This window comes from Falco biarmicus, chromosome 9, assembly GCF_023638135.1.
Source record: "Falco biarmicus isolate bFalBia1 chromosome 9, bFalBia1.pri, whole genome shotgun sequence".
Classification (NCBI taxonomy): domain Eukaryota; kingdom Metazoa; phylum Chordata; class Aves; order Falconiformes; family Falconidae; genus Falco; species Falco biarmicus.
Genome location: NC_079296.1, coordinates 27562088 through 27585285, shown reverse-complemented (window position 1 = coordinate 27585285; position 23198 = coordinate 27562088). Strand labels below are relative to the sequence as shown.

The 23198-nt window shown below is 43.9% G+C and overlaps 1 protein-coding gene across 13 annotated transcripts in view; it reads right to left on the bottom strand.

Moving 5' to 3' along the window:
- The window catches only part of LCOR (ligand dependent nuclear receptor corepressor), an 81301-nt gene that overhangs the window by 6315 nt on the left and 51788 nt on the right, over positions 1-23198 (bottom strand). Inside the window, exon 7 of one of the 13 annotated variants that reach the window (XM_056352797.1) lies at positions 13164-22787. The exons of the other annotated variants lie outside the window; for them this stretch is intronic. Within the exon in view, the coding sequence (XP_056208772.1) occupies positions 21818-22787 (970 nt within the window). The 3' untranslated portion in view covers positions 13164-21817. Of the gene's footprint in view, positions 1-13163; positions 22788-23198 lie in introns of those variants that run through there. 13 annotated transcript variants of the gene reach the window in all.

The following is a 23198-nucleotide window of genomic DNA, read 5'->3' as shown; positions in this document are numbered from 1 at the left end:
GTGGGATCTGCTCCCAAATTCAGCAAAGGGCAGGGAAAGGTGCCCAGGAGCTGGCCAGGTGGCAGCCGGTCTCCTGTTTGCCCAGAAATGCTAGGCTGCAGCCAAACCTGCCCTGAGCATCTGCTAGCCACTCCTCTGCTTTCCAGTTTGCCCAAAACTTTAAGCATAACAAGGCTTCACCTCCCAGTCACAGCCACTCAGTTTCCTTAAAGACTTCTGGGGCAGGGTTTCCCCCAAACTGCCCGGAAAGGCTGAGTGCTCTCGGCTCACCGAACACGCTCCAGCACTTCCAGAACATACTCCCAGGGTTAGCGATAAACAACGTACCTCGAGACTGCTTTACTACACCCAGGCGAGAAAAACGCCCTCCAGCAACCGTCTCAACTGGTTCTACCTGGCGCTGTGATGACTTTCAATTTGCAATGCCTGGGATTAGTTTAAATAAAAATGTTCAGGTACAACCTGGCCCCTCTCCAGAGCTCTGTATTGGAAGGGTTATGTCAGCCAGGATCTCTTACACAGCCCAGCTCCTCCCCTTGCCCTGCTGAATAACAAAGGGGATAAAAAACCTTTCACCCCCCTGCAAGAGGAGAGCTTGGAGCAGGGGGCTTTGCAACAGGCAGAGCTCAGAACAGCTTTTTCTCCACCTTTGCAAAGAGGGCGGTTGCTTTCCTCTTACCTGCTTGCAAGCCCAGCTCCTAAGAGCAGCAGCCATCTTCCCCAGCCAGCCTGAATTTATACCGGCAGCAGCAGAGGTGTGGCCCTGCCCTGGCCCACCCCACCGCCCCACTCGGGCAGCCTCGGGAAGGGGTTATGGTGGCGAAGCAGCCAGCTCCCTCCTTGCCAGGGCGCCCTCGGGTGCTGCACACAAATGGCTGCGAAGGAAGAGCCCATGGCACAGGGGAAGAGGTTGCCCGGGCGGGTGGTGAGGAAGAAGAGGCGAGCTACAGGCTGGGCGATGCCTGCCGAGGGAGGAGGTTGCAGGGCTGTGTAGGGAGTCCCCCGTTTGGGAGAAGGGACCAAAGTGGCTGGTCACGGTCCTTCCTTGCCTTGCAGCAGCGATGCCAAACGCAGCTGGTCGCAGGTCACGCCTGCTCCGCACCGGTGTGCAGGGCTGGAAGAGACCCACATTCCACTAGTATGGTGAGGGAACTGGGGCTCCCTGGTCCTAAAGGCTCCCGGTGGCATTTCTGCCTCACCCTCACCTACTTTCTTCCTCGGAAGCGTGACTGAGTCCGGTGCTCATTTTCACCTTATCTGCCCCACTGTACTCCAAGAAGCCAATCTGAGATACACACAGCCTGTCAAGCTGTAGATTTTAAAAACAGGTAAATATTTTTCCTCCTTGATAAAGGAAATAAATCCATTCAGCTTTGATGCCTTTTGTCCTTAGAAGACCCATCTCATACTCAGTGACACAGTTCACCTGCTTCTGTGGGCGTGGTGTGCTCGGGGTCCTCTGCTTTCACATCACTTTGGCTCAAAGATGGGCTGCAACTTCTCACCTTGAACCACCTGCTTCTTCCCCAGTCCATCCCTGTTTGGAAGCTGCAGGCAGCATCGCCTTTTTCTGGGTTTCAAAGGATAACCTTGAGCAGAGCTCTCCCTGCCACCTGCAGCCAGGCTCCAAGCATGGCTGAATCCCACCCCAGCCCTTCCTCTCCCTGTCCCCCCAGGATGCTGAGCGACAGCTTGTGCCTCTCCCTCCTCAGATCTCCCAGACACAGCTCTGTGCTCCCTGGAACCTGCTAATCCGTGTGCCTTGGTGCCTGCCCAGCATTTCCCACCATTCCTGTCTGTTCTGGCTATTACTACTAAATAAAACATGCCCATGGCCATCCTCTTGCTTGGCGGCCGATGAATGCAGGATTGCCCACATCCTCCCTGCTTAAGGCAGTTTTGGAGAAGAGCTTGTTTCATGCTCAGGTGTAATAGAAGAACTTATTTCGCATGCCCCACGGCTTCAGGCAGGGTTGCTTACGGACTGTATAAGCTGTTGCAGATAAACTACTTGTTTACGTGGCTTACAAGAGAGGAGAGGAGAGGTGAGCTGATGGCAGAGCTGAAGTGCCTTCCTGGGGGAAGGTGATGAGTACTAACAGGTTCCTTAGCCCTGCTGGCAAAGGCACAGCGGGAGCTGAAGATCGACTGGTGAATGCAGAGGATGGGAACTGGGAATATGGTTCTAAACAGGAGGAAAGATTGTTCTCAAGAGGCAGCCAGCCCTGTCTCTGAAGAGCCTGCCTTTTGGGAGGCACAGGGCAGCCCCACAGAAGCTGCTGGGCTCAGCAGACAAGAAGGAGCCCTGGGCTGCCCATACCATCTGCAGCCTTCTCCTGTGTGCCTGGGCTCTTCCCTTCCCACAGGGCTGGGCCTGAGGCTCTCTCAGCTCTGGGTGTGCATGAAGAATGTCTCAGCTCCCTCAAGGGCTGGAGAAGCCACAAGCCTAAAGCAGATCCATGGCCAGTGAGAGGCGACTTCCTGGGGACCCTCTACGCCTACAGCCAAGCTGCAAGTGCAGTCACAAACCTGTATGGGGTATCCAGAAGGATTCAGGGCGATGGGAGAGACGACCCACCAGCCAGGGAGCTTTCCCACAGAGCCTGGGAGATGGCAGGGCTGCCCTTTCTGGCTGCCAGCCTTGAAAGCTGCCTACGCAGTGCTGCGGCTGCTGGGGGCTCCCCTGCTCCTGCGCCCCAACATCCCACTTCCAGCCCCGCTGCGCGCCTCGCCCCGTGCCAGCAGGAGACACCCCCGTGTCACAAGCAAATCTTACCACCTGAGCCCCTCGCTACCTCCTGGCCCTTCTAGCTTTCCCAGGGCAGCCCTGTTCTCCTTCCCCGCCTGCCACAGAAGGTGTCAGAGGCATCAAGGGGCAGGAGCTGTCAGAGGCACAAACGGAGCTGTTGCTACGCAACCCCGGCGGTGCAGCAATTAATGCTGGGGAAAACGTGCTGTGCTCTAAAGCTATTTGCATAGCTGCGTGCTGCAATACATTTGTTTGCATTGTGCCTCTACTGTTTAGTGGAGTTTGAAGTCAACCCTCCCCCATCTCTTGCTGTGGGGGACCTGGGGCTTCCAACAAAGGCCACGCGGCTGGGGATGGTGGGGCTGGGGGAAGGCAGGGGTTTGTCTGTCCGTAACACCTATAGACTGCACAGGTATAGGGTTTACAGTATGGGGAGGAAAGCCAAGCTATCTGGATTTCACTCTAAGCAGCCCAGAGAGCTTTTTCCCACCTCACAGAGCAGGCTCCAGCAGTGCCTCCGACCCACTGATGGGGTTGCTACACCTCCCCTTTTGCAGTTGCACCAGGGTGACACTGGGCGTGTTCTGCTTGTGAATGTCAGAAACAGACCTTTAGGGGCAGCCCAGCCTGCCTCTGGCTGGAGAGTGCATCCTGCAGGGGGGAGCAAGGGGGGGAAGAAAGAGAGGGAGAAAGAAACCAGCTGGTTCATACCGACCTACCTGGGAAGCCAGTCTCTGAAAACCTGCTGATTGCCAACTGCAACCTTCTGGTTTGCCCTCCCCAAGTTTCTCACTATTGAACATGAAGCCTGTGCCATTTTGGGGTTTCTTTTTTTTAGCCCTTGAACACTGGTTTGATTGATTATAAGTTTACAGTTATGTTTTGTACCTCAGAGGCACAAGAAGCAGCAGCAGAACAAAAGTTCAAGGCTAAGTGTTTCTGTTCCTTTCAGACCACTCTAAGCCTCAGGATTATAGCTCTGTAAAAGAAACAAAACATAGCTATAAACTTATAAAATCCAATTTAGTATTTTTACAGGGATGACCTCTCCCCTCCCTCTTCTGTTGCCACACAGCTGACTCCATGGCAGTCAGTGGAGAGCTGCCTCACACCACCCAAAACCAGAGGTACCACTGGAGCACCTCACCAAGCTGAAGGGTGCCTTGGAAACCTGGATAAACACAGAGATTTGAGAAACATGGATGAGAAAGAAGAAAGCCTGACTTGCACGTGATGCTCTCCATCAGCTGAACCCAAAGACCTGACCATGCCCACTTTGACCCCAAGGTCCAAGGTAGCATGTCTCGCTGCCCTCGGCTGGCACCTCCAGCCTTGCTGGTTTCAGCCACTTAATTTATTTTTCAGGGCGAGTGGAAATGTCATTTTGAGAGACTGCAAAGGAGGAGCAGCCTCTTAAGAGGAGCTCGCTCACGACTGGCAGTCAGGTGAGCTGACCCCAGCCCCAGGCACGTTGGGAATCATGCGTGCCAAATGTGTGCTGGAAAGCGGCTGTGGCTGTAGGTTGCCAAAGGTGGGCTCGCTTTCCCCAGTGCCGGGGGGGGCCTGCATGCAGAGCCACACGAGGGTCTTACCCTGCAGAAGGGGGAAATAAGTCCTCTGCCAGCCCCGGTTCTGCTTGCTGGAATAGCTGTGCAAAAGCAAACACCACAGGGAAAGGCACTGGGCTGAGGCTGGAGGCGGCACCGTGTCTTGCAGTAGAAGCCCACACCAGTGTCACCGCAGTGGACACGGAGCCACGGCTGCTGCCAGCTCTCTGCCAGAAATCACTATCCAGGGAGGCAAAAGGCAACGCACGCTGTATCTTCCCTGCTCCATTTGACAGGCGGTATCATGCTCAAACCCATCTTCATTCATAGTTGCAACAAAGATCTTGTGCTTTGAGAGGTGGAGATGGGGGGACACTTTTCATTCTGCTGGCACTGCTCTGGGATGCAGCGATCCCTTGCAGGGGCTGGGCAAAACAGCCGTGGGCACGAATAGTGTGAGCCACTGCAGCAAGATTTCCTGGAGCTCATCTCCCAAAGCCCCGGTCAAAGGCTGACTCGGGATGTACTAGTTTAAATGCCTGTATTTCAATCCTCAGAAATATGCCTGGCACCTAACACTCCCCACACAGATGAATGAGTCCCTTCACACCTCTGTGGGTGCTACAGTAATTTTCTCTCGCTGCAATGAAAAAAAATAGAAGAGCAGCACAGAAAGAGCTGAGGCTCCACACAACAGCTAGGAAGGAGAAAAAGCATTTTTCTTCTCTAAATTAAAAGCTGAAGGTGTGCAAAGCACAGCCAAAGTAACTATGCAAGTATTGCTGCGGGGTTCTCAAGGCCCCCAAATTTACGCTGTCCTTGGTGATGCACATGGGGATGGACTGAGCTTGCATTTCCACTGAAAAGCAGGAAGAAACAAGTTATAGATGGTTTTGTTTGTTAGGGGCTGCATGTATTCATGGAAGTATCCAGGTTGTACAATAAGCCAATTGACTGGATAAACAACAGACATCCATCACAGATTCAGACTTTTAACCCTTCAGAGTAGTGTCTTTTAGTTTATTTATTTTTAAAGTAGTTAAATATTAAAAATCACCTCTCCCCACCTACAGCCAAATAAAAATCAAACAAACCAAAGATGGTTTTACATTAAAAAAAAAAACAATAGCAACATCAAATAAGTTTATCTTTTCCATATTTCTGTCATCACTTCCTCCACTCCCACCTTCCCTAAATAACTAACCCAACCATATTCTAGAGTAGTTTATCATCACTTATGGTACTTCTAATACAATATTTAATGACTAATTAATTAAAAATCTTACCACTGAGCTATTGCTTTAAAACCAAGGGAAATATATCATGTTGGAAACATTATTCTACATACTAGCTTCCAAAGCCTTTCCAGAATTGTCCTTGCTAATTTTTCTAATTATCAAGGACATCTGGGATCTCCCCTTTAAGGAAAAAAAAATAAATTACCATGAGTCTTTCTCTCTGAGGCAGTACTCAGCATCTTCCCTGAGCTAGGTGCTCCAGAAGAATAGATAGCACCAGAAGACCAGAATAGAAAACCAGATAGCACCAGAAGACAGATAACAAAAGCGTGCAGGGCAAAAAAAAAAAAAAGTTCTCACTATGATTTTCACAGGTTCACAGGTTTGCACATGTTTTTAAAATGCAGCACCCACTTAAGGCAAGGGAGAATGAACCACAGGGATCAGTCCTATGGAGCAGGGAGGGATGCCCTGAATGTCTTTAAGTCCCGAACGCATGCTGGCTCTGGCCCCGAGGTGAGGCAGGAGTGTGGCCTCTCCCCTGCTCCCCAGCTCGTTGCTGTCAGCTCCCTGTCTGGCCTGCCGTAAACTAGGGACAAAGCTCTCCCTATCCAGCCCTCAGGCACGCACCAGCAGCTCAGCTGGAGCCTCTGCAACCGCAGAGGTTCAACAGCTAGCAAACCCCGCACCGAAGGTGCACTCGTTTGCTTGCAAGCAGGACGTGCTGCACTGCGATAAATCCCACCGTGCCCTCCGACGCCACACCTACACTGCAGGGTGGAAGAAAACCCAAATGCATGCGATGCCCTCCCCGCAGACATTGTTGGTCCCAGCTCAGATAGGCACATTGGCTGCTTCTAGAAGTCTTCAAGCATTTTAAAGCCTGTATATATCCAGGATATGTGTTTTTTTCCAATATGGATATATGAAAACCCAAGTGGAGCGCTTGCTGGAGCGCACTCAGCACAACCCTGTCACCAAAGCTTGGGAGGGGCCAGTGGAAGGCATTTGGAGAGCAGACGGTTTCTTGGGTGTAATTAACAGATGTTGGGGGATATCACCCCATTTCAGATAACCTGGAGATTCAGGTAATTTGGCCTTAGATAATCAAGGCCACACTGTTCATAGGAACAGTATCACAACTCCTAATGGCAGTGTTCCCCATGTGCCGATGCTACACCTCTTTGCACAAAAATGCCTTGTGAAATATGAACTAGCGGTTTGATATGTGTCTGTATTCTCTGTCAGCTTCCAGGCTAAGCTGCAGACTCTGTTTCTGATGCGCCACTTTGGCTGGCTACTTGGGAAATAGGTTAAGGCAGAGAAATGGATTGCAGCCCCAGATGCCTGGGGACGAGGCTGTCTCAGAGCTGACGGGCTAGGTAAGCTCTATTTTGAAAGTGGGTTAATTTAACTGCCATTCAACTACCATTAAATGATATAGGTTAATTTTATAGTCAGATAACTATTAAGAAACCAAAACATAAGGCAGGAAATGTCTCTGTGCATGCCAGTGGGGAGAGGTTTCCTCTGCGCTAATGCACACCCCTCCCCTTCAGCTCAAACCTCTCATCCTTCCATTTCTGCACAACCCTCACATTATCGCTTTTTTTTTTTAACCATTGCGTTACACACTATTGTCCTTCCTCCCCCTCTTAAGAGAGTCTATTCACCTCAAAAATTCACCTTGGTATCCTGGCCCACAATTATTTTTCTCCTTTGTTTATACTGTCACACATCTCCAGGCTAAGGGAAGACTAACGAATACAAACCTCACCTGACCACTGCTAATGTCCACTGAAAAAGGTCCCATCTCCCCCCCACATCAATTTTTGTCCATCTAAGTGGCAAAGTGAGGCAGGGAACAACACCTTGCTTAGCATGTAACATGCTATCACCACTAATACATCCAATTTTCTTTAGGGTTATTTACCATATTTAAAGCCTCCTTGATTTTAGCAGTTTACGCTTTATACTTGGACACTGCAGTTAAAATGTACTTTATCTTCGTACAATTTTCCTTCCTGCAGCACAGCGATAGGTATTGTTTGTTTGTTTCTTTATACTGGGGACAAAACCCACCAGTTGCTGGTTTGCCATAAAGGGAAAAATAAAAGGAAAAAAATTACCAACAACAGCTTATGCCTGCAAAGGAACAGATCCTTTGGAAAAAGCAGAAGTGACTCATCACTCCTCGCATGCAGCAAGGAAGGAGCGAGCACCACAGCCGGGCAGATCCCCCCCGAGATGCCTTCACAGATTGCCTCCCCCTGACTTCTGCACCTCCCTGGTCCCACTGTTCCGGCCAGCAGGAAAACGAGTCCCTAACCTTTGCAGAGGAAACTAAAGCAATGATGACCCATTAGCACATGCTGCCCGTCAAGCACTCACGGATCTCCTCTACCGCAGACATTTTTTATCGTATTAGCAGTAAGTGCACTATGCAAACCCTGAAAGCTTAGAGAAATGAACTCATGCTTAACCACGTGGTGGTAACGAGACCACAGCACTAACGGGATGCTGGTATTTTTACTGTGCTTTATATGACCAGAGAAATACAGAAGGTGACCATCCCCAGAAATCACAGCGAAACCACCTCTGAAAAATCCTCCTTGCAGCGACTCACACATTTAGATGGCGACACCAGAGCCCAAACCATGCACACCGTGGGGATTTTTTTACCCACAAAAGGCTGAGTACCAGATTCCCTGTTGCCCTGCTGAGGCCTCACTACTCTTACTAATCTTGCGAGGAAAGACCCTTTTTCCACTTGGGAGCTATAAAAGAACAGCCAAAACAGCCAAAACCCAAACCTGATCAATCTGCTCTTTGCAGCACTAAGCCACTACCTTTGTCACTTTGTGCAAGGTTACATTATTGATTTTAAGCTATGTTACTAACTATTATTCCTAATTTAATCATAACATCGTTAAAAGAGCCACAAGGTGTATTTCTTTTAAAACCAGAGTTATGCTGGTTTTGCTTTTATCCGTTAGCAATCCAGTCTACACTCGAACAGAAGTAAAGGCACCAACGTAAAGACAGGTATAGACAAGAAGGCTAGAATTAAAAAGCAGTTGAGCAGTCACCCTTACTGTACACCCTTGTGTCTAGCTATTCAAGAAAAGCCAACATGAGTCCTGAAACAGGAGCTAAAATCTACTTTTTTTTAATGCCTCAGCAGAAAAGCTCCTTGAAGGACAGCTAGGCAGCACTCCAGTGAGCAGTGAGGTCAGGTAGCTGTCACCATGGTCCAAAAGAACTTTGTTATTAGTGAACACACTTCAGGTACCAAGTAAGCTGGTTTAGCTTTCCCATCTCAAGCTGATGTTCGATGGCTAGAAATCAGGAGAAAACTTGTATTTCCATACAGAGTACACTTGTTATGATAGCTGCTTATTCGAAACCAGAATTCTACAATGTCTTTTTTGACAGCCTCCTTTCAAAGTCAAATAGTTTGAAACCACTGCTAACACCTCACACGCAGCTACTTGCTTTAAAGGCCTGAAAGGCATCTGAGGAAGATACACCAGCTGTGACCACAGCACATCTGAAAACGTGAAAAAACTATACCACCACTTTCACCTGAAGGAGGAACATGGCAGAAACCAGTGGATTCTCCAAGCAAGCACCTCAGGCTTAGATTAGAGCACAGGTCCCAGCACAGGTATCAGTTGTGTGTGTGAAAATACCTTCACACGTGTGGGGAAGCTCTTTGGCTTCTCCTAAGTGTCAGTTTTTCCCCTGCAGAGCCAGGGTAACTCTCAACAATTAGTGTCAGAGCCTTCCTCTAAAGCTCAGTGAGAAGAAAAGCACAGTCAACGGTTCAGCTTTAAGAAAGGAAACCATTAAAGCCCCTTTCAAAATCAGGAATGTCATTCCAAAATGAGTTAAGCAATCCCTACGCTTTATTAGCTGGGCAGGAGGGTTCTGGGACATGTGATGATGGGATCTTGGTGCACGTCAGCAAAAAGAGAAAACAAAAACAACTTAGCAGGTGTAACAAAACTGCCTATTTAGCACGGTAATTTCTACGGTTTGCTGATAACCTTGCACAGACAAACCACTCCTCCTGCCGGCCCAAGGCTGTCCCAGCTGCGCCCGGTGGCAGGAGCCCTGCAGAGGTAGCCACCAAGCTGTGCTGAGCTGGCCCAGGTGACAGCAGAGCGGGTGACAAGGCAGGAGCCACCGCAGGGGCTGGCAGAATCGGGCTGCTGGGCCTGCCACTGGCTCTTGCACAGGCTGCGGTGAAGCCTCTGCCCTGTCCTTCGCTGCATTACTGCGGGCACTCAGTAGGCTGCAGCCTGAGACTCTGGTTGGTCCTTTGGGAAGATGCAGCTGTATTTTCATATAGGCAAAATTTGCATTTTCAGGCAGCAGTGCTTATATTTCTACGCTCTGAAATATACCTGAAGCGCTTCTAACTTTAGCTGAGCTTTTAAACAGTTCCTGGAGATACGAGCTGTAGCCATCTCACACAAAAATCTGCCTTTTAGTCAAGTGCATATGGAATAGACCTCCCGCAGGGCTGCATGACACCTGCAGAGGAGGAGGAGGCAAGAGAAGATTTTTAGTTTTCTTTCAAATGTGATCTGTAAATTTTGATACATTAAGAGTGACCTATAAAAATAAGATGCAACTGTTTTGTGCTCCCTCTTCATGATGCTAAACCAGAGCTTTTAAAGGTTGTGTCGTCTGGGGTCTTCAAGGAGGTGGGGAAGAAAGAACTTACTAATTTACAATTCACAAGTGCGAAGTTGTTCAGATTTCTTCTGAATTTCCTGCTAGACAACTGAGAACATCTTGGATTTTAAGTCACAGAGTTGTTTGCATCAAATGTACCATATCAGGGGAAACAGTACTCCCACAAATGGGTTTGCTATCTGGGATCCTTCCAGCATTGTAACATCTATTAAAGGGTCTAGAGAATAACTGTATTAAAAAGATCAACTTTAATTTCTTCACTATCTTCACTGTATCAAACTCCATATTCCTGGATTTGCCCCCAACACTTCAAGCTCTGTTCCTGAAATGGCTTTTGGTCTGTGCCCTCTGTTCCTCTGTACAGGAATCGCATTCCTACACAGGTCCAAGAACCTGCTATTCATTTTCAGTTAAAACCACAGTTCAGCAAGTACCCACAGCTGGGCATCTGCCAGAGCCAAGAAATTAGTGCTTTGCTGATTCTTCTCCTGATTCTTCCCAAATCAGGATTAAAATCCTCTCCCCAGACCCACTTTTGTCACACCTCTAGGAAATTAGGGAGCTCAGCACACTCAGGCAGGAAAACCAGCGGCGAACCGCCTTACTGGGGACACCCAAGCAATGGGGACACCTGAGCAAGCTTTGCGCTGCTGCTGTTTGAGCAGCCACGAGATGACGGCTCAGTTTTGGTTGCACAAGAAGATGAAATGGCGATGCTCAGCAATTTCCCGAATTAAATCAGCTTCACTCACAAAACTGAAGTTGATTTCCAACACAGGACCGTTTCACAAACCTCAGTGCTGAGGTGTCAGGGAGTTGCCTACTTTCAGGTCTAGTGCTAATCCCAACACTTTGCTGGTAGCGAGTGACCTGAGGTTTTCGGCTCTTCCCTTCGCAGAAGTACACATTTTCACCAACGGCGATCAGCAGAGGCTTCCATTTCACATCTGCTAGAGCATCTGGATTGCAGAAAGTGAACGAGGCGTATGTGGGGGTACAGTCCACTGCTGTTCCACGGAGGATGTGTTACTTCAGAAGGTGACCAGATATGCTCCTGCAGGTTCGGAAGAGGCAGCTGCCTCTTCCAGTAATGGAAGCAGCACAAAATGGAGCAGCTCAAAACCCATCCCAAGTCAAAACAAGCCGAGGTAAATTAGCAGTAGACTTTTTAAGCTAACAGGCCTAATTATGCTTCTTTTCTACTTCTGTGACAACGCCATGGATGCTTCTTTCTGGGTCTGGGTGCAACATCTTGCGCACTCTCCTCATGATATGTATTTGTACTACAGAAAACAGCTTTAAAAGAAGAATTTGAGAAGGTGCTCCTTTAAGGCTGAACAACTTCAGCTTAACAGTGAGAGACCATCAGCAAGTCCTCCAGGAAAACCAGAAAAACTTGGTATTTCTGATAATCGCAGAACTAAAAGTGTTGATTAAAAATGTTCTGGGAAACGCTTGCTGAGCGTAATACATCCTAAAGAATGGCAGATGGAAATATGGTTCATCACTTTTAAAGGCTATTTTCATAGATTTGACAGATGTATTCAGACATACCCAAAAAAATATGATAAATGCTAGTTTACAGCACAAGGCTTTCAAGCTATTTACACATAAAGACTCACTATTCCTGAGTATGTGTAAGATGCAGTCTCTAGTCAAACCAAGTTTTTAAATTACGAGAGATTTGCCCAGCAAAGCTAAACCAATGACCCAGCTACCTTTCCATTTTGCTTTTTGCTTTTAATACCAGTGTTAGTATACAAGGAATACAATAGTTAGTTTATAATCTAACAGCTATTTAAGTATCTTAAAAAAAGAAGGGGTGTGTGTGTGCACTGAAAAATCACGTTAGCAAACGCAAGCCTGAATTTGCCTACTTTACAATAACACAAGCTGAGAATGACAGTTTCTCAGGAGAAAACAAACCTGGGCTAGAGAGTGTGCAGCATTGTAAGTTTTCCTAAAGCCAGGAAATCCCTATGCATCGCCCTCAAAATTATCCTAGGACCGAACAGAAAGGTTAGCAGAAATGCCTAAACTCACATGGGTTCCATTATACAGCACTTACTGTAACCTACTTTTTAGCATTCAGCATTTCAAGTATCAATAATGCATAACGTCAAAAGTAGTTCAACCCAAAGTACGGCCAAGAGCAAGTAAACAAGGGGTCTCAAACAAGGGCCAGTTGCAGCATGGCGTGCCTGCTGAATTTGCCTTGCACCCCTGTGCAGGAGGACAGCAGGAGAGAGTTGCTGGAGCTTTCCCTGTGTTAATCGGGAGCTGGGGACCTGCCCCCTCTGCAGAGGGAGAGCTGGTGGCTGCAGAGAGAATAAAAGCAACACCAGTGCCTACTGGTGCAAGCACGCAGCTAAGCAACCTCCCTCAGCCTGGTCCCGTCCTCTACAGTACACGACCCAGCTGCTCAAAAAAGCGCTGCTCCACCATGAAACCCAAGGGACCAGCCAAACCGAACCCGCCAGGCAACAGCCAGGGTTCCCAGCCAGGCTTTTATCACCACCCTTCCTACCTTGACTCACTACTAAGTGCTCAATGAACAAGCCTACATCGCTCTTTCACCCCCTTTCCTGAGAGACTGTTTGTTCTTCACCAGATAAATTATTTACCATCAAAGAAATTAAGGTGGCCAGTAGGGAAGAGCAAATTAGAGTACGGGAGTTCACGAGACCGCGTTTCAGCTTTCACATGTATTCCCGACCCTGCTCCTAGAGCAGCTTTAATTGCCAATCCTATTTAGGACAAGAACCAAACAGAGTTCGGAGACTCTGAAGCTCAATCCTTCGGCCAGAGTTTGCTTTACCTTCTATTTTCACTTCCTCCCCTGCTCCTCTCAGTTTGTGATAGTTTGCATTCCGCATTAGTGCAGACATTTAGAAAGCACACTAGAAACAACAGAATTAGAACCCCTTAAAGTTTTTCACAACAAAATTTATTAGAAGAATAGTGGTTTTGAAAAGTCTAGCATCCAGTGAAAACTACCATACACAACGTTACAGCTGGGAATGTGTTTCCAAAATGACATGGTCAAATAATACAATGGAGCCATTAAATCTTACACATGCACAACAAGAGAATTAGCGCTTTGACATACAATGCAAAAAATAAATGGACCACATGAAATAAAAATTTAAAAGTACTTATCACATACATTAAGACACAGCTTATTTAGTCCAGTCAAAAAATCAGAACTGCATTAAAAAAAATTAATGTAGTGCAATCAAACCAAAAACCTTAATTTGTGATCATAAGTGCTCTACTACATAAAACATTGATCATAGCAAGGAACAAAAAATTCAAATCACACAGTACAAAAAAAATCTGTAAATAAATATAAACTACAGTACAAGAGAAATATTAAATTATACAATTCCGTCAAACTGTAAACAGTATATTGAAATGAGGTCCATAAGAGTAAAGGGGAGGGGGGGGTTCCTGTTTTTTTTCCCATGACACTTGAACTTCTAGAGGTCAGAGAGAAATGCCATTTTCCATACTCTTCAAAGACTATGGGTTACATAAATAGAAAGAGAAGACTTTTTAGATGTAAAGTGTCAAATAATGAAGCAGAGGTGTTGCTGACTTGCAACTGCCAACAGATCACTGCAAAAGCAGAACAGCAGATTTTACTTTAAAGTTTCACCTCCTCGCGAGCGCAGCACAGGGGCCCGCCACTACAGATGTTAAGTGCCAACACGTTCTGAGTTAGAGCTCGGTATTTGAGAGGAGACACCTGCTGAGGGTCTGGTCCTACCGTTAGGTGGAAGCCATGACGTACACCGTTACCGACTTGGACCTCTGCTGATTATCTGACAGGTTTACACGCTTGTCATACGAACACCAACTTTGGCAGAACAATTACTAATAAACTCAAAGCACTCCCGGCCCATTGGTTTCCATCACAGTGGCCAGTGCACAGAATTCTCTAAGGACATTGCATAACTAGAGTGTAGAGGTCAGACAGCCAAGGACCCGTGCTTGAGGTTAGAAGTAGTTATGGTGAGAGAGAAGCAAGAGCCACGTTAAGATGCTGCCTCTGCCGTTCGCAGAAGCAGTTGGGAATGTATTTCACTTTTAGCTGCGCTGGCTAGTAGTGGCATTTAAAATATATAAGTTTAAGATAACATATATACTATATATGTATATAATATAATACATATTATATAATATACATAGGAATTTCTTACAATACATACCAGGAACCCCCACGCGATCTGCTCAGTAGTAATAACTGAATATACAGAATGCCACTATAAGTGTCTGAGGCACTGTGTGCTGGAGAGTAAATATGCAGCTTTAAAATCCGTTTGGCTGAGTTATACCTGGATACCTGAACTGAGTTTTAAGTTGACATTCATCAAGGATGTGCTATCAGCACGTCAAAAGAAAAGCAAAACAAAATACAAGTCACTGCTAGGTTTAAGAAGAGAGTACAAGTACCTGAATTGAGTGAGGATAGTGTGTAAACTGTCCCTGAGGGTTTTTAAACAGTGTGTGTACAAGTTGGATTCCTAAGAACATTAGTTTAAACTTACATTGCGGACTGATAAAATACCAATGTCTGACAATTTAACAAGTGGAGGTTAGAAAGAGTTATGAGCAAACACTCAAAACATATTTTATACATTTTAAAGCAGCAGTAAGCTGCTGTAAGCATACATCCCATCAGTACAAGCAACACATGGGACTCAGATAAAGGTTTCTATTTGCAAAAAGCCCATCATATATCGGTAAGTAAAGAATATTCACCTGCTAAATTAGAATGCACCTAGTTACAGACTAGCAATTCAAGATTAATTTTTTTAATCAAATACTTTGCTATACTTTGCTATTACATACTAAAATTCCTTAAGCTCACTAATGCTGGTATTCTAATCTATTTTTTTAATGTTCCCCCTTCATTTAAGAAATATACCATTCCACAACTTAAACATTAAGATCCATTTTCAGTCCTCAGATGTAAAAAGCATGTCAATGAGTTTATATTAAAAATTTACATGGTAAAAAGGCTTGAATTTCAGCCAGAGATTCTAAATACTACTCATTCCCTGAAGGCATAAGGGAGAAAGAATCCCTACCCATTTTTCTCATGATACAGTTTTCAAACTGAACATTAAACAATGGTCCAAAATGATTTTTCAGTTTGGGAAACTTCCCTTTCCCTACCCATCATCCCAGATTCCAAATATCAAGCCCTGAAATGGCCTATTGAAATGAATAGTTAAAAATATCAGGCATGTATATATACATCCCCTGCCTGAACTTGAGAATATTTTGTTGTATTAGTCTTTAAAAGACAGATTAGTCTCCCAAGAGAACTTCTGATCTGACCTGAAAAGCCGTTAATGATCCTAGATTGTACGTTTAATATATCTCATAACCTGAAGACCAGATTTAATTAAGACTCTGGCATTGTAACAGAAAAAGTGCTGCAGTTACTTATCCCTTTTCTGGTACTTTAGAATAGGTCAGACAAGTGCTTTTTATAGTGAGAGTAAAGTTTACATGCTTTCACACAGGCGTAAAAAATATTATCTGCAAAAATAATTTAGAAATGTAGCACCAAGTAGTTGGTAAACTGTATTAGTAGCTGTAGTAATGTCCTCATTACTTCCAAGCAGGAAAAAGCATTGTTAGACTGTACTAGGTGATGACTATATAAATTGTTTTCTGATATTAACTTTTCCTGTTCCAGTCAGAATGAAGTCTGTGTCCTAATCCCTGCTCCATAAGGTAGAGTTATCATCTTGAGTCCTTCTAAATTATACTTACCAATTCAGTAGAGACAAGCACAGGGGCAAGGGAGGGGATGCTTGTTTCTGAGAAGGTGAATGAAATGCCCTGGACAGGCCGAAAAAATCCCTCCTCCAAATACGTTGCCCAGGAAAACTGATTTTGCAACTGGGCTAAGAGAATTTTGCGAGGATTAAATAAAGCTCTCTTAATATGAAGGTTTTCATGACAATACCTGAATATAGGCATAAATCGATAGGACATGAAGTCCAAAACTGCTGCTGTAACACTAGTATAGAGACTTGGCCCCAACCAAAGCAAGAACAGGAGAAAGGGAGAGAGATGGACACTGGAATGCTCTAACTACTTAACAGGTTTTTCTGGTACATGTGGAGTGGATCTACAGATCACTTTGAGTCCACAATATCTCTCTGCTTGGTGATCATCACAGTACATCGTATTTATCCACTAGGTAATTTGAAATGAGTAACTGCAGTGCCTATTTTATTTGCTACATCCATCAGAACTGCGTATAACTAGCAGCACACATTTTCAGGTTTCTGATGGTTTTCATTACTGAGTTTCCAATATAATTCGAGATCAAGTGGAAATTATAGTACCAAAACTAGCCTCAAAACAGTATTTTTTTTTTAGGTACAGCTTTTTAAACCTAGATTAGTCAACATTATCTACTGGTGCCAAGAAAAAGCAACATTGACCTAGACTGCAATTACATTTAGTTTCTGAAACGTTTGTGAGGAAAACCTAGAAGTTTCTGATCCTCATGAATATGAGGGAAACCACCTCCCTTCTACCTCTAACATTTGGCAGAGAACTTAAGCTATTTAAACTATTGTGACAAAGCTTTCAGTACAGGTTAATAATTTTGCCTTCGTAACAGTTTGGACTGCAACAAGTCTATGCATTCTTACACTGAAGTGTTAAAATTTTGTCTTCACTGAAGAAAGAGCTCTTTACATTACAGATGTAGCCACACTGTTTTTGAGAAAAAAGGGAACAGCACAGTGTTCCCTGCACTCCTCGGACACTGTGTTCTTCTTGTAAGACTCAAGGACATCTTAAGAGCATTACTTCAAAGTAAACTGGAAAGAAGCACATGGTAATTCCAGTTTTGCCTGTATAACAATTGTTGCAGATGATACAAAAAGCAATTCAACCGCAATTTAAAAGTTGTTCCAATCTACACAAAGCTTACTCAACCCTAAAGCCCCTGAATCGCTTTGCCAGCTCCTGCGAATCTCCAGGGGAAGGCAATGTACTCTCAGGTTTCCATGAAAGAAATATTTAGACTCAGATGTCGGCCTGCCACAAGACAAAGCACAGACCATTCCTTGTCTTCTCTTAACTGGTCTATAAACACATGGGCAGTTGCCTCCCGTGTTTAGGAATACCCTTGAGCACTGCAAAGCTCTACAAAAAAGGTGGTATAGGAACTGCATGAGAACACCGAAGCTGAATGTGATCCCTTATTAGGGGCACTATTCTACCTGTACACCTGCATTGTTAAAAATCATTTGTTTTCCAATTGCCATGAAAACTCAGAGTTTGACTTCAGGTCTAGCAATAGGGTTGGTAATACACGCATCAAATTATGAGTTCTGCAACAAGGAGAAATTAAGGGCATACCTGTATTGCTTATGCAACAACTTCTCCTGTGCAACAGGGAAAAAATGAGAAATTCTAACGGAAATTGTCTTGAGCCTTTAAAAAAAAAATCAGGGAATGACTGGAAAATAAAAGTATATTTTGACAGAAATTAAAACGAGTCCAGAAACGCATCCCTACAATATATAACCAGAAACGTTCAACTCTATAGCTGTACTCAAGCATTACGGCCACAATAATGCCTACAACACTGTGGAATGAGGATCCAGCTGGCTGAAAGTGAGGTAATAGTTTGTAATAGGTCAGAGTTCTAAAAAAGCACTTTTACATCTTACAAGTCCAAATAAAAAAAAAAAGGGACACATTTCATACATGTTGGGCTTTCTCACCAGAACTGTACGATAATTAACTCCACACCAGGACCCCTACCACACTAAGCCTTACTCATCTTCAATTATATGCTGCAGCAAAGATTTACCAAGCGACACCTAAACTTCAGTACAATATGAAACTTGATTCTTAAAACTTTATACACACAAAATATAAAATTACTTTTCTAGGATGGGGTAGGGGAGAGGGATTCTCCTTCATGATACTTGGACTGAAAAACTAGTTTTCAGAGACTGCCACAAATATTATTCACAGTTTCTTGCTGTCAGGCTTTTTCAGCTACATCAACGTAGTACACAACAATACTGTTAAGTCCAATAACTACATCGGATGGACATTCTCGGGAATAAGAGAAAACTAGTGACGAAAAAAACCCGAAAGGCCTCCTCCTAATGACATTTCGATTTCTACAGGGTTGCAGTTTGTCACAGGGTTGCAGTTTGTCTATGTTACACGTTAATGCAATCTCAAATAGCAGCAGGAGAAAGATTCTAAACCTTCTCTCCTGTCCAAGTGATCCAAGTAACATAAGCATCCACTTACCAGAAATAACATGAGAAACAAGGCTTTTGTTACAAAGACAGCAGTGAACCACACTTTCCCACACCAAAATATGGTCAACCAGGGATTTTGGCCATGCAAACTGCTGGTCAGCAGAAAATTAAGCATGCTAATGGACAAACATTAATTCCAATCATATATTTAAAATGATCCCAAATACTACTAGTTAGCTACACTGAAAGCGCCTGTAAAAGTATGTAGTGAAAAATGAAACAAAACATTAGTGATCACTGCAGCACTTAAGAGTGATACTAGTCTTACGTGATGAATCACCTCAGAGAAAATACATTAGATGGGAGTTTGAAACAAAAAGGTAACATTAAAAGGTGCACCTGAATATTACAGACTAAATTTACAAAACCTACAATAAGGTAAAATATATATCTTTTGAATATTCAGCAGCTTTTTTTTAAATTTGTTTTTATTTTTTGAGAGGCTCATGAAATTTTAAAAAGGGACCACTAACTAATCTCAACCATGCTTCACAAAACAATAATGGCTATTTCATATTGCAGTTACCAACGTAATGCAATTAGTGCTTAAAAAATAATCTACAATTTTTTTCTTTTTTTTCCTTTTTAAACAGAGACCTTTGGAGGAAATATGGTTGTTCAAAAGCTTCTCGAAAAAGAAAGATTACCTGAATATTAAGTTATCACAGATCAAGTGTTGTGTTTAAAAGCTTTGCAGACATGAGTATTACAATCTTCAGGTCTCAGGACATTTAAACTGAGAAAGTTACGTGTTTGGTTTGTTGTTGGTTTTCTTTTTAAAAAATCCACTTTCTAACCAAAGCAAATAAAGAGTACTCAACTTCTCACTATCTATTTACAATTCTTAGCCTACAGTCTGAAATGACAAGACAAATTCTTTTTTAAAACTGCAGCATTAAAGGGTAGGCACACCATTTTTCTGCTGCACGATTGTCACCCACTTAAACATACACATACAAAATATTTAGGTTAGTAAAATGAGCACTTCACATACACTACAGGGACAAGTTTTAGAAAACTCAACTCGTTGCTTAAATAAAGACAACTGCAAAAGGTTAAACCTCTCTGAACAGTAAAACTGTGTTAATTTTTTTTTTTTTTAATCTTGCAGCAAACTTTCTACCATAACCTCCAACAGCAGATGAAACCACACGTTTAACTGCGCCTTTATTGCAATCACCAGCTAAACTGGAACGTATTGCAGAGTTTATATACTGCTACTGAGCTTAAACTGCTTTAAATGCCAAGATGACAACTACAGAGCTATGAGGAACCAGGATTTTGAGTACTAAAACATATTAAGTAAACAAAACCAAAGTGTACTTGGGGCCAAATGCCCAGTCTGTTTTAAGAATGAGCAGTGCATATTTAAAACGACAGCAATGGTGTGCCTAACCTTTGAAAATATGAAGTTGCTGGGGAGGGGGAGAGGCTAATAGAATCAACTGTTCCAGAAGTCATTCAGCATCCCTAGGGCTATCTAGGCCACCCTCCCATGAACTTTGAGAAACCACTTTCAGTCACTGACATCACTTAATGCTCTCACACAAAAACTGCAATGTTTCTTTTGGTTGTGCAAATGGAAAAAAAAAAAAAAAAAAAAAAAAAAAAAAGGTAATTCTATCTACCTTTTGCACAGATTAAGACCAAATTGTTTCTACCTGAAGAACCAGCAATTCTGATTTGGTCATTCTGTGGTAAGTCCAGTAAGCTCCACCTAGTTACTGACCACTCCTGCAGAAAGTATCAAAGATAAAGGTTCTGTACAAAACTTATCCTGGAACTCCATATAATCATAACAATATCATCATATTGAAAAAACTGGAATTGTGGTTTACGGAGTGCTTTTACGGTGTTTAAATGTTTATTCTAGCATGTGCTAAACCACTATCAAAATAGATTAAATAAAAACAACAACAAAAAAGCAGGACTTAGATTAAATCCTGCTACTGGCAACTGTAATATTTAAAAAGGAAACACCCATTCATTGAGTGTTCGACCCTGACAGTATTTCAGATAGATATGATGCAGAACCTGAATTAGATCAGGCTACCAGTGTTTTACTTCTTCCCTGAACATTAACAAGCTCCTTCACTAATGTGGATATTTGGGCAGACTACTGAGGTTGTAACGTTTGAAATCACCGTTTTGTGGGCTTTTTTTCTTTTTTTTTTTTTTTTCTTTTTTGCAATATCACAGTAGTTTGTTACACAAATCCCCCTTCCCCAGATTAGAGTCGTTTAAACTAGTTGTTGGAACCACATAGTTTAGTAAACTCAGAATCAAGTCTGTAAAAAGCATAAAGGTCACAAAGAACCATAGTTCTGTTATAATGAGGCATACCCTAATACATCATTTAGTGTACCCTGACTGCTCCTGACTGTGAGAAGCTTGTCTTCCGTGAGATAAGGCTACATCCTCAAGCAGGTGAGTCTAAATATCACCCTTCAAAAACATCAAACAAAATTACAGTGAAGGTAGTGTTACAAATAATTAACTGACATATTCTGAAGGTAGTGTATGTACGTTTTTCCCTCCCCTCCCCTCCGGGTGAGCACTAAGCAGGCAGTGAATGGTTAAGTATATTTAATTTGGAAAGAAAATAGTGGAGAGCCTAATCAGACCCAATTGATTATCCATCTAATAAACAAATCTCTGAGTTCAAGAGAGGTACCATTCCTAAATAACTTGATTTAGCTTAAATCTTTCAATCAACTGGATCAAAGAAAAGGAGGAGGAAAAAGATTTCCAAAACATTTTGAAGAATGACAGTCTGATTCTCATTCAAAAAAATGCCTGGTTTTAGGAGAGTATCAGTTTAACAAAGTGGACTTATTTCTATAAAGGCAGACACCAAAAATCCAATAGCAGAAGTTCAGGCAGGCTCTACAGGCAAGATGTCCACTTCCACAGATCTGCATTCTTTGTGAGGTAACTCAACTCTCTATTACAGAGAAACAAGCAAAAGGCAAAAGAAAAAAACAAAAAGGGGGGGTGGGGGTTGGGGACCAACCCAAAAAAAAAAGGAAAAAAAAGGTGGTAGTGGGCAGGTGAAGGAGGGAAACTGCACCATACCAGGTTAGAAAAATTTACAAATGTGACATTCAGAGCACACCTTTCACCTGCGTCCACACAAGTCTATGCTAAACTGCAAAGGAAAGAGCATTGCAGTAAATAGGAGAATCAGGTGCGCTCAGTGGTGGTTGAACTATGCAGTAGTGCTCACCCAGTTTGCAAAGTAATTGGCACTCTACAACATCCCTACTCATCTTTCAATTCATTCGCACTTTGTGCTGCTTCTCCCTGGGGATCTAATTCAATCTTTACTGAAACATCCTGTCCCTCCGACCTCATTAATTTCATTTTTTTCTTTGGAGGGTTTTTCAAAGTGCCCAGCCTCTCTTTAACTTTGTACTCCAGTGTACTGTGGGGGATCCCATAAATACTCTGAGCTTTGGAAACACTCATTTTCCCGCTCATAACCACAGAGATTGCTTCCTCCAGTATCTCGCTGTTGTACTGTCTGTATCTCCCTCTTTTCTTCCTAGGTTGCTTGGAGCCAGGATCTCCCTCTTGATCTGAGGTGGGATATGGCTGTCCAGAGGTAGACTGCTCAGCATCTGAGCCCCAGGAATCTGGTCCAGCATCCAGCAAACTTCGCCTGTTTTGTTTTGGAAGGATAGCCCTTAACTTTTTGCTAAGCGCGCTCTCCGTTTGTGAACCCATTACCAAAGAGCTATAGCTGTACTGGTCGCCAGTGCGGGACTCCCATGAAAGGTCCATGCCTCGAACTTGTGGTATCTTTAAATCCACAGGAGATGAATGGCTCACGTCCTTTTTCCCATCCTGTTTAGTTTGAAGTGCCATTTTTTGAAAGGCAGAGTTTTCTGTAAGAAAAGGAAGGTCACTGATGTTGCTGAGTGCACCATTTCCCCTGAATTTCATGCGGCTGAAATTGAATTCGTAGTGTGGTTTTGCCCAAGAAGCCTCCCTGGATAATATTAAGTGCTGTCCATGATTCTGTAGTCCAGATGGCCCATGGCTGGCAGCCGTAGAAAACTGGTTTCTGCTCAGCAGTTCTTCACTAATCTGGAGTGATCGAGCCAGTGGTACTTTAAGAGATGTGGAGTGGCCATAACCTTCCCTGGTTCCATCCTGCAAGCTTCTTGGAGGTACCCCATCACCACTCTGTAGTCCCTCCGGATGGTGCTGGCTGGGTCTCCCAGGTCGCCTAATTGGATGGAAGGAAACTGATGTGAGCAGGACTTGCACAGGTAGGGAGGGATGGGTGAGGGGGCCACTCCTTTATTAGAAGGCCTTGCTTGGGTAACATCACTTTTTGTGTTATTTATTTTTCTCTAAATTTTTTTTATTTTATTTTATTATTTTAATTTATTTTTTTTTAAAGTCTCAGCATCAGTCAGTTTTAAAACTTGTTCACAAAAAAAGAGAAGCTTTTTGGGCAAAGAAAAATGAAACCTGTTGGCTGGTCTCTGGTTGGGTTCACAAATTCTCGGAGTAGAAAAGACTTCGCGCAAGCGTCTGAAAATAGCACCTTAATTACAAAGTAGTAATCAATCGCCATAGATCTACACACAACTGTGTTACTGGTGTGACGTTACCACTAAACAAGTACAGTAAT